The 16189-nt window shown below is 64.8% G+C and overlaps 1 protein-coding gene across 4 annotated transcripts; it reads left to right on the top strand.

Moving 5' to 3' along the window:
• Positions 1-10330: 10330 nt before the first annotated feature.
• LOC111161783 (phospholipid phosphatase related 3) lies at positions 10331-16173 on the top strand. Of its 4 annotated transcripts, none has more exons than XM_022525731.1 (7): positions 10341-10486; positions 13219-13404; positions 13501-13642; positions 13743-13938; positions 14023-14080; positions 14183-14356; positions 14723-16173. In XM_022525731.1, exons 1-7 carry the CDS (start codon positions 10412-10414, stop codon positions 16157-16159), a joined length of 2268 nt encoding a protein of 755 aa, XP_022381439.1. In that variant the 5' UTR covers positions 10341-10411; the 3' UTR covers positions 16160-16173. The 4 variants fall into 4 exon arrangements, with proteins under 4 accessions (XP_022381442.1, XP_022381439.1, XP_022381440.1 ...); XM_022525732.1 differs by having other exon boundaries at positions 14768-16173; XM_022525733.1 differs by having other exon boundaries at positions 14786-16173.
• Positions 16174-16189: the final 16 nt, after the last annotated feature.

Here is a 16189-nt window from a genome sequence, read left to right on the forward strand (position 1 = left end):
TTGCCGCAGGCACGGGTTTCACGGACCTTTTCAGGAAGCAGGTGGCGCACGTGTCCCAGCTGGGGAGACGGCTGTGGGGCCTTCCCGGGCATGAAGACGCATGAAGACACCCCAGCTCAGAGGCCCAACAGTGCAGGGAACCCGCCGGAAGAAAAGGGCAGGTGGCAAGGGCAGTGGAGGGCGGGGCGGGGAGGGGCGGGAGCATGGGGGCAGTGGCCACGGAAGGGCCCCCATGTTTGTCCCGAGGGCAGCGTGGCCCTGACCACAGCGGGGCCTGGAAGGTGCCACAGGCGGCCATGGGCTTGGGGCCGCCTTGCCCCAAGTGCAGACCCTCTTGCCTGCCTCACAGCCCGTCCCTCTCCCCGGCCTATTTATAACGGGAACCACGGAAACTTCCCCAGGCTCCACGGAGCTGCTCTCAGCCATCAGCCATGGGCGGGACGATGGCTCCTCCCCAGGGAGCAGCCAGCAGCCCCCGCGCCCCGCACGGGCTTCCTCTGGATGCTGGAACCTTCGGGCAGGCCGACCCCCCAAAAGATCAAATGGGATTCCCTTGTGACCCCAGAATTCCCCCCCAGCTGAGGTGAAGAACCGAACCATGACCTGGACCCACACGCGTGTTCGCGGCAGTGTGACTGGCGACAGGCAGACACCCCCGGTGCCCACCGCCCATGAGCGGACACACCACACAGTCCCCACGTGCCGCAGCGTCCCCAGGCCACCAGCAGGAGCTAGGCCCCCACGTGCGGCCCCGGGAAGGGGGCTGTGGGGTCTGGCGTCTGGGGGAGGGGTGGAGGAGGGGTGGGGGTGACAGCTGATGGGGGCGGGGCTTCTTTTGGGGCTGATGGAATGTTCTGGAATCAGAAGTGATGGTCATACAACTTTGTGAAGGTACCAAATGCCACTGAACCATTAAATGGATGAATTGTACTGAATGTGGATTTAAATAAAAGTTTAACCAAAAAAAAAAAAAAAAAAAGGGAGGGAGGGAGGGAGGGAGGGAGGGGAAAGAAACAAAGACTCCCGTGACCCCCGCTCCGGGTGCTCTGCTGCAGGGGTGGGTCACACTGAGGCCTGAGGGGCAGGTAGCTGAGTGCAGGCAGAGGGGCTGCCTGGAGGCAGAAGTTGGGAAGGGGCTGGGAAGACTGCCTGGGGGGCGTCCTCCAGGGGCTCGGGCTGGTGAGGAGGGAAGTGGGGGGCTGGAAGCCGGGGCCTCGGCCGGCTCCCGCTGCGAGTGTGGGTGACGTTACAGGCAACGGCCAGGGGCCATCCGACCTCGTGCAGGTCTGCCAGCGTCCGGGGAGAGTGTGGAGTCTCGACCTGTAGTGTGTCCGTCTCTCTTTCTCTTCTCTTCTCCTTCAAAGAGAAAAATACTCCTTTCTTGGGTCTGGGTTACGGCTCCAGGCCCCCTCAGGCCTCAGTTTCCCCCTCTGAACGATGAGCAGGCAGTGATCTCTGTAGGTCCTGAGCCACAGGCATTTCCCTCTGGGACTCAGCCTCCCAATCTGTAAGATGGGGTAACAGCAACTCAACTAACTTTGGTGGCCAGTCAGTCTGGCTGAGCACCGGGGGGCCGTCTGGGGTGCAGGGCAGCACTGGGGCACCCGGGGTCAGGGCAGGAGGCTGAGGGACCACTCCAGGCAGGGAGCTGGCCCCCGAGAGCCCCTGTCCCTGCCTTCATGGAGGAGAAAGTAGTCCCTGAAGCCCCACCAGTGGCTGGGAGAGGTCCGAGCTGTGCTGTCTCCCCGTGGGCCCTGGGGCTGGAGGTCTTTGCTTGCCGCAGACCCCAAGTGACCTCCAGCGTCGCAGGGTCAGCGGTGCTGGTGCTCGGTGAGGCTCAGAGCGCCGCCCGCGGCATGTCCCTCCTGGTGCCTGTCCCCCCACCGGGGATTGCTGCTCTCTAACTCAGTACCGCATTTCTAACTCCACCTGGACCCTCCGAGGGGTCAGCTGTCTGTAGCACGTGGAGGAAGTCCCCGCCGGAGGGGCGGCTGGGGGCTCGGGCGGCTGAGCGGCAGACCCTCGGTTTTGGCTCAGGTCATGCTCTCAGCCAGGGCCGAGACCTCAGGGTCCTGGGTTCCAGTAGGTGGGGAATCTGCGGGAGAGTCTCCCTCTCCCTCTGCCCCTCCCCCTGCTCACGCACACACTCTCTCTCAAAGATAAATAAATAAATCTTAAGAAAAAGAAAGAAAGAAAGTCTCTGCGGGAAACACTGGAAAGCCTCGCGTCCCCTCCCGGCTAAGCCTCGTGTTCCCCCGCCTCTGGGTGACCAGCCGGCCCCCGACAGGTGTCTCTCCAACCCCCCACCCCCGCCGCCACTGTCCCACGGAGACCCCACAGGGCGGTGGCCCAAGGAGCCCAGGCCTTCTCCACGTCTGTGCCACGTTCCTATGGTGGCTGCGTTCCGTGGTCTCCTGCTGGGGACACGGGACTGTGAGATCCTGCCGGGCTCCCCGTCCCCACCCGCCCAGGCACCCACACTGCTGCCGTCAGGGGGCAGCTCTCTGTGCAGCCTCTCGCTGAAAAACAGGGTCTCGGGGAGGTTTGCTCATGTCTCTCCAACCCCAGTGAGGCGAGGGGGTCCCCACCAGCTCCAGAGCCTCTCGGGGCCTCAGCTGAGCCGTCTGTGCCCACCCTGCGCCTTCCCCTGCTCCTGGGCTGACGTCCGCGCCCTGACCGTGGGACTCCTCGTGTGCTGGAGTTAGTGCCCCGTCTGTTGCATGTTATTAAGTATGCATGTGTACGTTTGTAAATATATAGTCACGTACACTAAATGTGTATTGTTTAACTTGCCTTTTTTCCCGTTTTTGAGAGAGAGCACGGGAGCAGGGGAAGGGGCCCAGGGAGAGGGACACGCAGTCTCCCCGCTGAGCAGAGAGCCCCACGCAGGGCTTGATCCCAGGACCCTGAGATCACGACCTGAGCCGAAACCAAGAGCCTGATGCTTCCCAAACAGAGCCCCCCAGCCTCTCTGAACCTTGGTGGCCCCTCCCTCTGCCAGGGTGAGGGCAGGGAAGAGGGTCCTTCTGGCTGGAGGCCGGGAGCGCTAGCCCAGCGAAGCCGCAGTCAGGAGGGAATGGGATTACTTAGTAAGGCCGCAGCCTGGGGCCAAGGGCAGGGAGGCCCAGGGTGTGGCTGGCGTAAGGCGCACCACGGAAGCCGGAAGCCGGCACCACAGTGAGGGTCTGGGCTGGGCTCCCGAGAGCTCACGACCCCCTCCCCCAGGCTTGTCTGCTCCTACCGGGGAGTGGAGAATAGATTCCCAGTCTGGGAAGATGGCTGCTCCTGTGATGTCCTGCAGGCTCCTGCCACAAGGCCCCTGGGGACAAGGAGGCCATTACAGGCCTCCAGGCCCTTACAGATGAGGAGAGTGCCCCCATCTCCCTGGCCCAGGCCCAGCTCCTTACTCTATTCCCACCCCAGAATCCCGACCGGGCAGCTGCTCTGACATCTTGAGCCTTCCTCCTGAAAATCTTGTTCCAACCCCTGGATCTTTGCACATGCAGGCCCTTGTCTCTACACGCTTACCCTCACCTTTTCCTGATTAACTCCTACTTATAGTTTGGGTCCCAGACGCTTCCAGGAATTCCCTGATGCCCCAAGGCTGGGTCGGGCGCCCTGCCCCCCAAGACAAGCATGATGTCCCGTGTGCACCTCTGTCTTGTGTGTCTCTTTAGTTTGGTATGCCGGCCGGGACCCAAACCCACAGTCCCCAGCTGCAGGTGCACAGCCTTACCCTGGTCCACGTCTGACTACCCAAACCCAGGGGGTCTTGAAGCTCCAAAGGGGCAGGCTGTGGCCTATGCTGTTCCCCATGGCCCCCAGCGATCCCAGAGCGCTCAACACTGGAGTTTAATAAACACCATTTCTCACGCTATTAAAATGCTCGAATGTCTGAGACGTCTGAATCCCATTCAACGCTCGAGCCAGGGGCCTCATCCCAGAGTAGCGCTCTTCCTGTGCAAGGAGTCCCCCTGATCCGGGCACCGCCTGGCAGATGGTGTGCGAGGATGTCAGCTCACCAGTGTTGGGGCGATACTGGTCTGAAGGGGTCGTGGTGGCCTGGAGGACCCTGGGTGGCCTGTGGGACGGGGTACCAGCACCAGGCTCCTGCAGAGGCTGGCATCACGGTCCAGCGGATGGGGAAACCAAGTCAGGAGACAGCCTCCTGGGGCCCAGCCGGGGCCAGAGCAGCAGCAACGTGAGTTTCAGTCTGTAGAGAGACCCGGGTTCCAATCCCAGCTTGGGTAGTCCTCTGCCACGGGATCCTGGCCACGGGGTCCTGGCCACGGGGCTCCTCCCCTCAGAAGGAGAATCACCGGTCTGTTCCGGGACAGAGATCTGGTTCCAACTCACGTCTGGACAATCAGTACTCGGGAGCCAGGTCATGGTGGTAAAGGGAAATGGGCGACCTGGGATGAGGGGGACAGAGGCCCCGAAGGCCACCTTTCTCGAGGGACGGGGGCGGCGCGTGGGGGCGCAGAGGCCGGGCGGGCTGTCATGTGCCGGTTGGCATGACCTGGCTGGACTTGCCGGCATCCTGGGCAGGGGTTTCCGAAAGCAGGCTGGCCTTATCTTCTGGAAAGTCAGGCCTCCACCCCTCAAGGCCAGAGGTCTGCACAGCTCACGTGGGTTAGCTCTGCTGTGGACTATGGCCTTGGGCGCACGAGCCGGGAGCAGGGGGCTGGGCGCGGGTTCAGGTCTCAGGCCTCCTGGAAGGCTGTTACCAGCCCGCCAGCACCGAAGGGCAGGGCAGGGCCTGCCCAGGAGATGCCGACCCCGCAGCCAGGTACCCTTCCCCCAAAACGTCACAGTTGTAGCAGCCGGTGTCAGTAACAATGTGGGGACGTGGGACGTCTCCAGTTCTGCTGGGGGACGCAGGTTGGCTCCACTGGTGTGGCTGCCCCAAGACGCTTTGCGAAGCGGGGCCCACAGAAGAATTCACTGCGACTGCGCCTGTCGCTGCAGATGTCAGGAACAGGGCTCCAGCAGCAGAAGGCTGGCCGGCCGGGCCCCCACCGGCTCCTCTCTCCCGTAGGGTCCCCACGTCAGCCCTGTCCCCACTTGCCGGAGCAGGTCCTGTGGATTTTGTGGGCAGCACGGCCTCTGCTGCTGCTCCCAGTGGACACCGGCCTTCCCCAGCGCCCCCGGGACCGGGCGGCTGGATCCCCTTCTGTGTCCCGATGAGGAGACAGAGACCCTTCTGCTCTCCGGAGCCCCCCATCTCCCTCCTCCCCATCACTGCTGACCGCAGCCCCAGAACCAGGAAATGAGCCAGGATCCAGCCTCCCCCACCCCGCCTGCAGAAGTGAGTCCCCTCGCCGCTGGGGGTCCTGGTGGGGGTGGGGGGCGCACCTCAGTCTCAGCCCTGTCCCTGGGGAGACCCCGGCCTCCCCTCCCCACCAGGTCCAGGACCCTTTGGGCAGGTCTGGCTGTGTGGCTGGGGCTGTGTTGCTTCCCCTCTCTGAGTCCAGGGGCGCGGGGGCTGGGGCCTTTTTGTCCCCCCCACTTGGGCCTCCCATCCTGAAGCTGGACCCCCAGCACAGATGAGATGTCTGGCTGGGGGTGGGCACTTGCTGGCCCCAGAGGTTGCCAAAGGTCAGCCAGCCCAGCCAGGAGTCTGCATGTCGGCCCGATGGGTGGGCTGCGGCAGTGGGGCGGGGGGTGTTGGCGGCCCCCTACCCAGGCACATGCCCTTCCCCAGACGTGCGGTCAGCCTCTGCCAGCGGGAAAACAGGGTCTTGCCCTAGGCCTCCACCACCAGCTGCTCCCAGGGCGGGCCTGGACTGCTCCAACAGGCCTGCCCCGCGCCTCAGTTTCCCCCGATGCAGTCACTGTTGTGGAGACCCGGAGCACGACGCGTGTGAAACAGACGCCCACCATGGTAGCGGCATTGGGAATGCCAGTCGAAATGCCCTCGTAGGCCTCCATCTCCCCAGCCTGAGTGAGGGCGGACCCAACCGCACCCACCGGGCCATGGGGTCAGCAGGCCCGGGACGGGTTCCCACTGGCCCTGGGCTGTACGTTTCACCACCTTCTGCCTTTGTCACCGTTTCCGCAGGACGTGAGGCACCCGGTCAAATGTGCCATGTGGGCGCCCTTAGGCCCTTCCCAGAGTTCTGTAGCCCCCACCGTGTTAAACATCCCAACACCCCAGAAAGAAATCTCCTGACTCTTAGCGGCCGTCCCCGGCCCCCAGACCCCTTCCCGTCCCAGGACGAGCCTGGTTTGGATGTGTCGTGCACGTGGAATCCCACGCCACGTGGCCTTCTGTGACCAGCTCTTCAGGGACAGTTTTTATCTGGGAACTTGGGCGGGTCCTCACCCGCCCTCAGTGTGTGCACTTGCGAAGTGGGTAGAGCCCCTCGTGGAGCCCCCTGGAGCAGGGGTGCGGAAGCAGCCTCCCCTCCCTCACCTCTCAGCAGGGTCTTGGGAGGCCTGAGATCCAGGACCCCGAAGGGGGAAGAGAAGCAAGGCTGGGGCATATAAAGAAGGTCTTCAGGGGCGCCTGGGGGCTCAGTGGGTGAAACCTCTGCCTTGGGCTCAGGTCATGATCTCAGGGTCCTGGGATCGAGCCCTGCGTCGGGCTCTCTGCTCAGCCGGGGGCCTGCTTCCCCCTCTCTCTCTGCACCTGCCTCTGCGGGCTTGTGATCTCTGTCAAATAAATAAATAAAATCTTTAAAATAATAAAAATAAAATTAGGAAGTCTTAGGAGTAACAACAGAAAGACAAGTGGTCCCGTTTCAAGACGGGCAAAGCAGCTGAGTGGACACTCCCCACAGACAGTGCAAACGGCCAAGGGCAGTAAAAAGATGCTGGAAACGGGGCGTCAGGGAGCAGGCGCTGGTGGGCGGAGCCACAACTAGACTCCGCCCTGTCCCCCCCAGGACGGCCCCAAGGAGAGACCCTGGAACCGGGTTCTGGAGGCCGTGGGAGACCGGGGCCACAGACACTGCTGGGGGACAGTCTGGCCGCTCTCAGGAAGATCTGCGGAGGACACACCCCAGAGAAGGTTAGGGCCAGGGATGCGGACAGACCTGTGCGCATGGTCGTTGGCGGCCGCCCGAGGGTGGGGACTGCCCCGCATGTCCATACGCTTGTGAGCAGATACACGTGTGGCCACACGCGGGAGCCGCAAGGAGCCAGGCGCCCCCGCGTGTGGCCCTGGGGACGGAGCCCGAGCCCACGACACGCAGGGAAGGAACCAGACAGAGGAGGCCAGAGGGGTGTGAGTGCACATCCAGACCAGGCTCATCCATGGGAGGGAAGGGGGCCTCGCACGGCCGGGGTCTGGGGAGTGACAGCTGATGGGGTCTGGGGAGTGACAGCTGATGAGATGGGGTCTGTTTGGAGTGATGGAATGTTCTGGAATTAGACTGTGATGATGCTTACACAACTCTGTGAAGATATTAAAAAACCATTGCATGGCACAGTTTAAAACAGCTCATTTTTTTTTAAGCTTTTATTTATTTATTTGACAGAGAGACACAGCGGGAGAGGGAACACAAACAGGGGGAGTGGGAGAGGGAGAAGTAGGGCTTGATCCCGGGACCCAGGGATCATGACCTGAGCCCAAGGCTGATGCTTCACCGACTGAGCCACCCAGGTGTCCCTTAAAACAACTAAATTTTAATTTCTTTTTTTTTTTTTTTTGAGATTTTATTTATTTATGAGAGCGAGCGAGTGTGCCCAAGCAGGGAGCGGCAGGTGGAGGGAGAGGGGAAGCAGGCTTCCCGCTGAGCAGGGAGCCCGATGTGGAACTTGATCCCAGGACCCTGGGATCATGACCTGAGATGAAGGCAGAGGCTTAACCAACCTAGACACCCAGGCGCCCCCAAACAGCTCATTTTTTAAAATGGATTTATTTCCAAGGTGAGACTGAGAGGTTTGAGAAGGGTGGTGGCCCCCCATGCCTCGGGGACACCAGAGTGTCTGGAGCTGTGGGGGGCTCTTCCAGGGTGCTTTTCCCCTCCCACGGGCGGCTTGGGGAGTAGGTGTCAGGGTGGAATGCTGGGGTCGTGGGGGCTTCGGCCAGGTCCTCACCAAGCCTCACGGTGCAGTGTCCCTTTGTGCCCGTCAGGCCTCTGTCTCAGTCCAGAGCCCTCAAGTCTGCTTCCCCTCTCCCCTCCTGATCCCACCTGTCCACCCTTTCCTCTCCCATGGACCAGGCTGGCCAGAGCACAGTGGGAGAAAGCTCCATCCCTTTCGTCCCTCCGTCCCTGACGTCCCTCGGGGTCCCCGTGCACCAATCCCCCAGGAGCTGCCATGAGTGAGTTAGTACTGGCGTGTTTCTGAGCAGCACGCCCTGTGCTCAGCCCTTCTTTCCTGCTAAACTCTCCCATGGGTCCCTAGTGTCCCAGACACAAGTCCAGGCTCTCCAGCTGGGCGATGTGCCCCCACAGCCAGGCTTTGCCCATCTCCATCACCGGGGATCCGATGGGAAGAAGGACCTCCACCCATGACCCTTAGATCCCCCCCATACCCTCTCCCACCCACCCCTGCGATGTCAGGGGGGCCCCAGGACAACCCTTCCTGCTCCTGCCCCCAGGAAGCACCCAAGAGAGATCACCCCATTTCCCCCTTCTCCTCCTGCCTTCGGAGGGCTGTTTGTGGACACCTTTCAACACCTGGATTCCGAACCGCTGCCCACCTGAGGTCTTGGGGAGGTGGGCCAGCCAGTCCGATGCAGCCCTCGTCACGCCCATTTACAGGTGAGGAAACTGAGGCCCCGGAGAGGTGGATTTGAACCCTCTGGAGCTCAGTCTTCACCACACAGACCATGGTCTTTGAAAGCCCAAGGAGCTGTCTCTTTCAAAGCCGGAAGGGTCCAAGCCACAACAGGGATGGAGTCTAAATGGCTGAACAGAAATAAAGACCACAGGCGACAAACAGGAGGCGCTCCATTAATGCAGCCCCCACCCTCTGTTCCCACGAGGCGCTTAACTTCAGGATTAGTCAGGGTCTGCCCACTTCTCAGTGGCTCCCCAGAGACTCTACAGGGTCCAGTATACAGTGGGCGCTCGAGTTTGTGAATAAATGAACCGAGTAAAATCCTGCCGTTTGAGGCCTGGCGACCTCGGACAGTGATTTAAGTTCCCCGGGGCCTCAGGTGCCCCATTCGTAAGATGAAGGGTCAGCCAGTCCCTACCCCACACGGTGTGCGTGGGAAGGGGGACGCGCCCGCCAGCCCCAAGCGCCGCCTCGGTGCGCACCCCGCATTCATCGCGAGACCCGTACCTGCCGCCCCGCTCCCGGGGCGTCGTGCCGTGCGCCTCGGCCCGCTGGGAGCCTGGCGAGGGGCCTGCAAACCCGCAGAGCAAAGGGCCGACCCCGGGCGGGCGCGCGAGGCGGGGGGGGCGGGGGCGGGGTACGGTAGGGACCTGGACAAGCTCCCCGGGCCTTACTAGTCTCCAGACTGCGCTGGCGCCCGGGGCCCTCACCATGGAAACGCGCCCCAGCGAGCGGCGGGCCCCGGGGAGGGGACAGAGACCGGGCGTAGGGCGGGCAGAGACAGGCGGAGACCCCCCAAGACACATGGAGAGCCGGGGACCCCGGCACCCAGAGACCCCGCCCCGCGCCCAGCGTCCAGGGGGCTCCCGAGGCCGACGCGAGGGGCCCGGCAGGGGAGGGGAGCGCCGACCCCGGCCCTAGCCCGCCCCTACGGCGACCCGAGACCCCAGAGACCCCCGAGGTCCCCAGACGCAGGAAGCGGGGGCCCGGCGCGCGCCCGGGGAACCAGCCCGGCGACGGACGCGCGCGGCGCCCCCGACGCGCCGAGACAAAGAGCCCCCGCCCCTCGCGCCGCACGTAGGCCGTCGCGGGCGCAGGGTCTCGGGCCGGGCGCGGCCCCCTCCCCTCCCGGCCCTCGCGCGCGCCGCGCCCCTCCGCCCCCGCGGGGGAGGGGCCGCGCTTTGTGCTCGCCGCGCCGCAGCCCCCGCCCCGCGCGCCCGCCGGCTCCGCCCTCCGAGCGCCCGCGCGCCAGGTGAGGGGCCTGCGAGCGGAGGACCCGGGCCGCACCCCTTTTCCGGCCGCCGGGACCCTCCTTGCTCCACCCCGGGGGCCCCCGCCCTGACGCGGGCAGCGGCCCCAGCCGGCGTGGGGGGGCTCCTAAATCCGGCCGGCCCCGCCCTCTCCTGGGCCCCTGCCCACCCCCCATCTGCGGTGCATGGGGGGGCCCGCAGCTGGATTGTTTGGCAGCGCCGCACTGCGCGGCGTCGGGGAGGGGGAGGACGCAGGGGCACCCCTCTCCCCCAGCCTCAGTTTCCCGGGGCGGTTCTTGCGCATCTGTGCCCGCCCCTCCCCCGCAGGCGCTGGGCACCGGGTCCCCCCCCAGCCAGGGCTCAGCTTGCGCTTCCCCTCCTCCAGCGCGCCTTTGTCCCCTACAACCACGGCCTGTGGAGCCCGCGGCACCATGATCGCGACCAAGGAGAAGAATAAAAGCCCGAAGGACAGCATGACGCTTCTTCCTTGCTTCTACTTCGTGGAGGTGAGGGGGGCGGGGGGCGTCGTACCGGTGGGGGCGGGGCGGAGGCCCCGGTTCCACACGCCCTCGGGGGCCTCTGCCGCTCAAGGACAGGGGTGGGCACAGCCAGGGTGCCCGGGTGTGGGGGTCAGAGGAGTCGGGCTGTGCAGGCCGAGTAGGAGTTCGGGAGGCACAGCCTCGTGTTCCGGGCTAAGGAAACAGCCTGGGTAAATGCTGGGGAGTGGGACCTTCAGACTGGGGTCCGGGTCGGTAACTCACCTGGCGGGGCGGGGGGGCGGCTTGAGCAAGGCCCTGGGGCCACCCGGTGGCTGGACTGCAGGGTCCTCCTCCAGCGGGTGGGCTGTGAGGACTCGGGGTCTGAGTTCAGAGCCCTCCTCTGCTAATGCGGGAGGTTGGCGTCGCATAAGCCTTTGACGGAACAGGCCTGGCACCCAGCGAGGGCTTTAGGAGTGTTTAGAAGAATAGACTTTCCATGCAGTCAGTTGGCACATACTCAGTGCTGATGACGGCACAGGGGAGGTTTGTCCAGCCTGGGACACATCCTGTGGCCACATCTCCCCTGCTGCATCCACCCAGGGAGGGGGTGGGGGGGAACCCCCCACCATGGAGGGGTCCACGCAGGACCCCTGGTCCTGGGCAACACCCTCTCCCCCCACAGGGTCACAGAGTCAGTGGCTCAGGGCCAGGCCATTGGGTCCCTCCACAAGGAGCAGAAACTGATTGTTTTTCAAATTTGCATTCAAATCCCCATCTTCTTGGATCACTGCAGTCCTCCTCACCTCCCCCCTCCTCACCCCCCCCCCCCCCCCGTCCTCCTTACCCCCTGCTCTCACCTGCATCCTTCCAGAGAGTTCCACGCCCACTCAAATCTATCAGATGTGCAGCCCTTCCCCACCACCTTATTTTTTTTAATTTATTTTTTTTTAAGATTGTATTTATTTACTTAACACGGAGAAAGATCACAAGCAGGCAGAGAGGCAGGCAGAGAGAGAGGGGGAAGCAGGCTCCCCGCTGAGCAGAGAGCCCGATGTAGGGCTCGATCCCAGGACCCTGGGATCAGGACCTGAGCTGAAGGTAGAGGCTTAACCCACTGAGCCCCCCAGATGCCCCCCCACCTTTTTATTTTTTTTTCCTTTTTTTTTTTTTTATTTATTTGACAGAGAGAGGTCACAAGTAGACGGAGAGGCAGGCAGAGAGAGAGAGAGAGGGAAGCAGGCTCCCCGCTGAGCAGAGAGCCCCATGCGGGACTCGATCCTAGGACCCCGAGATCATGACCCGAGCCGAAGGCAGCGGCTTAACGCACTGAGCCCCCCAGACGCCCCCCCACCTTTTTAGACAAGCTTCTGCTCCGGCTGTTTCCCGCGCGCCCTCTGCTGGCAGTCCCCCAGCTCAGGGTGGCTGCACATTCAGGGCTTGTCCCAGATGCTCCTGGGAGGAAAACCCTTTGGTCTGCCCCACGTGAGTTTATCTGTGGATCACATCCCTGGGGACAGGCCCCAGAGTGCCCCCCACTGTGGAGGCCAGGCCGTTTTATGGGGCGCCTGTGCCCGTTACCACCAGGCATCAGCACTGCGTGCTAGTGGCCCTCGGAGGCTGACCGGTTGGGTGCTCGCAAGGCCCTGTGTCTGCGCAAAATTTGCTTTTCTCCGATTGTGACTCTTTCCTGAGTGTGTGCACACACACACAAGCCCGTGGGCGGGGCATCGTGCTTTGTGGCCTCATATGCTCCTTGGTCTCCAGGTCTCCACATGCAAGAAGTGGGTGCACAGAGACCCTCTGGGGGTGGGGGCTCTGGGGCGGACCTTGCCAGCCCGTGTTGCCGGCGGGGAGGAGGCTGGGGCAGAGGTCCCGAGCGGGAGCCAGGCAGGTGTCACGGCCGCACCCACACCGCCTGGGAGCTTGGAAAGCCACGTCCGCAGAGCAGGACAGACGCATGGACGCTCTTCCCAGGCCCCGCTGGAAACCCTGTGCACTGTCCACGGCCGCCCCAGTCCGATGGTGCTCATGGTCGCCGAGGAGAGAATAACTAAACGCTCTGCATGTGCTAGGCTCTGTGTAGGCGCTTTCTGTATACACAATTCATCCAGTTCTGTCCTGAAGCTCTGGGAAGTGGTGACTGTCATTCCCGTTTTCAGCTGAGGAAGCTGAGGCAAGGGGGGCGGCGGAACCAGGATTCAAGCCCCACAGATGGCTGGGGCCGCGTCGCTTAACTGCCTTGGGCCTCATTCTGCACACAGCGAGCACTCAATAAGTGCTCCTTGGACAAGAGCCCAGCTCCTTAACAAAGCCAGCTTTGCTGTTTTTCCCTCTGGAGACCCCCAGTCAGGGCTGGACGGAGGGCCAGGACCCCCGTGAAAGTGGCGTCGAAGGCAGGAGTGAACACGGAGGCCTCTCTGGGCTTCACCTGTGTCTGCTCGCCGTCCGGGAAAGGAGAGGGCTACTTCCTGAGGCAGCCAGGCCCCCCATCCCCCCGGCGCCCGCGGACCCGGTCCCCATAGTGCCAGCCCCAGCCTGGCCCCTGTGGGTGCTCTGGTTGGAGACCCGTGGCCCAGAAGGGAGAGCCAGCGTCCTTCAGGAGGTCCCGCTCAAATGTGAGCTCGGTAGCCACGTGCGGCCGGGAAGAGTGGAGGATGGCTAACGGCCGGATGGATGGACCACAGGGACAGATGGTTGCATGGGGAGGGATGGGCGGCTTGGTGAGCAAGGGTGGGGTGACCCTAGCTATGCCCCCCCAGCTCCCCATAGTGGCATCGTCCATCGTGTCCCTCTACTTCCTGGAGCTGACAGACCTCTTCAAGCCGGCCAAGGTGGGTTTCCAGTGCTATGATCGCGCGCTCTCCATGCCCTACGTGGGGACCAACGAGGAGCTCATCCCTCTGCTCATGCTCCTCAGCTTGGCCTTCGCTGCCCCTGCGGCCTCGGTGAGTGCCTGGCGCGGGGGTGGGGGGTGGTGGTGGTAGGGCTGGCCTGTGGGTGCCCCGGGGGTCGGCCCGGCTGAACGCCTCGCTGTCGGGCAGATCATGGTCGGCGAGGGCCTGCTCTACTGTGCGCAGTCCCGGCTGTGGGGCCGCGGCGGGGGCCCGGGCGAGGCCGAGGGCAGCATCAGCGCGGGGGGCTGCAGCTTCAACTCCTTCCTGCGGCGCACCGTGCGCTTCGTGGGTGAGTCGCGCCCCCCCCCCCCCCCCCCCGTCCCCAGCCCCGGCGCGCACCCGGCTCCGGGCCCACCTCCAGGCCTGGCCCTGACCGCGCTGCCCCGCAGGTGTCCACGTGTTCGGCCTGTGCGCCACCGCCCTGGTGACCGACGTCATCCAGCTGGCCACGGGCTACCACGCGCCCTTCTTCCTGACCGTCTGCAAGCCTAACTACACGCTGCTGGGCACGTCGTGCGAGGCCAACCCCTACATCACGCAGGACATCTGCGCTGGCCACGACACCCACGCCATCCTGTCCGCGCGGTGAGCCGCCCGCGCCCGGCTGTGCGGGGGGAGCGGAGGGGGGTCAGAGCGCCCCGCCGCGCGCTCACCCGCCGCCTTTTCCAGGAAGACCTTCCCGTCGCAGCACGCCACGCTGTCCGCCTTCGCTGCCGTCTACGTGTCGGTGAGTCCCGGCCCGCCCCCGGCCCGCCCCCGGCCCGCGCTCTGCCCCGCCCCCCCGGGGGGGGGGCGAGCTCTAACCCGCCCCGCCCCGCCCCGCCCCCAGATGTACTTCAACTCGGTCATCTCCGACACCACGAAGCTGCTCAAGCCCATCCTGGTGTTCGCCTTCGCCATCGCAGCGGGCGTCTGCGGCCTCACCCAGATTACGCAGTACCGCAGCCACCCGGTGGACGTCTACGCGGGCTTCCTCATCGGGGCTGGCATCGCCGCCTACCTGGTGAGGGGGCGGGGGAGGCCGGCCCCATCTAGGGAGCGCCGAGCTGGTGGGGCGGTCCTAGGGTGGAGGCCGGCCCCCAGAGGGAGGTCCGAGGTGGGGGGCGGTCCCCAAGGGATGGTGGGATTGGGGAGGTCTGTGAGCCGGGTGAGGCGGACCCCCAGCGAGGAGGTGGGAGGGGGTAGGACTGGCCTTGCCCTGGGCGGACTCTGGTGGGTCTCCTCCCTTGGAATGTGGGAGTCAGAGTCTCAGGGGCCAGACTTGCTGAGTGTTTAGAGTGTGAGTGGCCTGACCAGAATTTGTCGCCCTGGGGAAGGGGTGGGACTCCGCCCTCTGAATCTGCACCGAGGGCCAGCCTTCTCCCCTCAGACCGCCTTGGCAGGTTTGTTGCCCGGTGAGAAGTCTGGTCTTCAGCCCCCGCCTCACCCCCAGGCCTGCCACGCTGTGGGCAACTTTCAGGCCCCAACTACAGAGAAGCCGACGGCGCTGGCCCCGGCCAAGGACGCGCTGCGGGCACTGACCCAGCGGGGCCATGACTCCGTGTACCAGCAGAACAAGTCCGTGAGCACGGACGAGCTGGGCCCACCGGGGCGGCTGGAAGGCGGGCCCCGGCCGGTAGCCAGAGAGAAGACCTCCCTGGGCAGCCTGAAGCGGGCCAGTGTGGACGTGGACTTGCTGGCCCCACGCAGCCCCATGGGCAAGGAGAACATGGTCACTTTCAGCCACACGCTGCCCCGTGTCAGCACACCCTCGCTGGATGACCCTGCTCGCCGCCACATGACCATCCACGTGCCCCTCGACGCCTCCCGCTCCAAGCAGCTCATCAGCGAGTGGAAGCAGAAGTCGCTGGAGGGCCGAGGCCTGGGGCTGCCGGACGAGGCCAGCCCTGGCCACCTACGGGCACCGACAGAGCCCATGGCGGAGGAGGAGGAAGAGGAGGAGGAGGAGGAAGAAGAGGAAGAGGAGGAGGAGGAAGAGGAGGAGGGCGAGGAAGGGGGTCGGGCCCCACCCTCACTCTACCCCACCGTCCAGGCCCGGCCAGGGCTCGGGCCCCGGGTCATTCTACCCCCACGCTCCGGGCCGCAGCCGCTGGTGCACATCCCTGAGGAGGGGGCGCAGGCGGCCACGGGCCTGTCTCCCAAGAGCAGCGCGACCGTGCGGGCCAAGTGGCTCATGATGGCAGAGAAGAGTGGGGCGGCGGCCGCAGCCTCCGCACAGCCCCGCGTGGCCAACCCACCGCGGCTGCTGCAGGTGATCGCCATGTCCAAGGCGCCGGGCGGGCCCGGCCCCAAGGTGGCGGAGACCGCCTCGTCCTCCAGCGCCAGCTCCGACTCCTCGCAGTACCGCTCGCCATCGGACCGCGACTCGGCCAGCACTGTCACCATCGACGCGCATGCGCCCCACCACCCTGTGGTCCATCTGTCCGCGGGGAACGGGCCCTGGGAATGGAAGACGGCGGGCAGCACAGCCAAGGGCGTGGAGGGCGAGGGCGGCTACGAGCTGGGGGACCTGGCTCGCAGCTTCCGCATGGGGCCCAAGCCGCCAGGGGTGTCCCCCGGCTCGTCCGTCAGTGACGTGGACCAAGAGGAGCCGCGGTTCGGGGCAGTGGCCACGGTGAACCTGGCCACTGGCGAGGGGCTGCCCCCGCTGGGCACGGCTGACGGCGCGCTGGGCCCCGCCAGCCGCGAGTCCACGCTGAGGCGCAAGGCCGGCGGCCTGGTGCTGGGCGAGCGCGAGACCGCGGGCGAGGCGGAGGCCGAGAGCTACTACCGCAAGATGCACGTGGCCCGGAGGTTCAAGGACTGATGGGGGCTGGGATGGAGCACGGGGTGTAGG

This window comes from Enhydra lutris, unplaced genomic scaffold, assembly GCF_002288905.1.
Source record: "Enhydra lutris kenyoni isolate GAN:26980312 unplaced genomic scaffold, ASM228890v2 scaffoldscaffold86, whole genome shotgun sequence".
Classification (NCBI taxonomy): domain Eukaryota; kingdom Metazoa; phylum Chordata; class Mammalia; order Carnivora; family Mustelidae; genus Enhydra; species Enhydra lutris.

Bases quoted from the DNA above. Each gene is read 5' to 3' on its own strand.
- LOC111161783 (XM_022525734.1), top strand. From the start codon at position 10,412: ATGATCGCGACCAAGGAGAAGAATAAAAGCCCGAAGGACAGCATGACG. The intron at 10,487-13,218 runs GTGAGGGGGGCG...ATGCCCCCCCAG, and splicing joins CTTGCTTCTACTTCGTGGAG to CTCCCCATAGTGGCATCGTC. The intron at 13,643-13,742 runs GTGAGTCGCGCC...GCTGCCCCGCAG, and splicing joins GCGCACCGTGCGCTTCGTGG to GTGTCCACGTGTTCGGCCTG.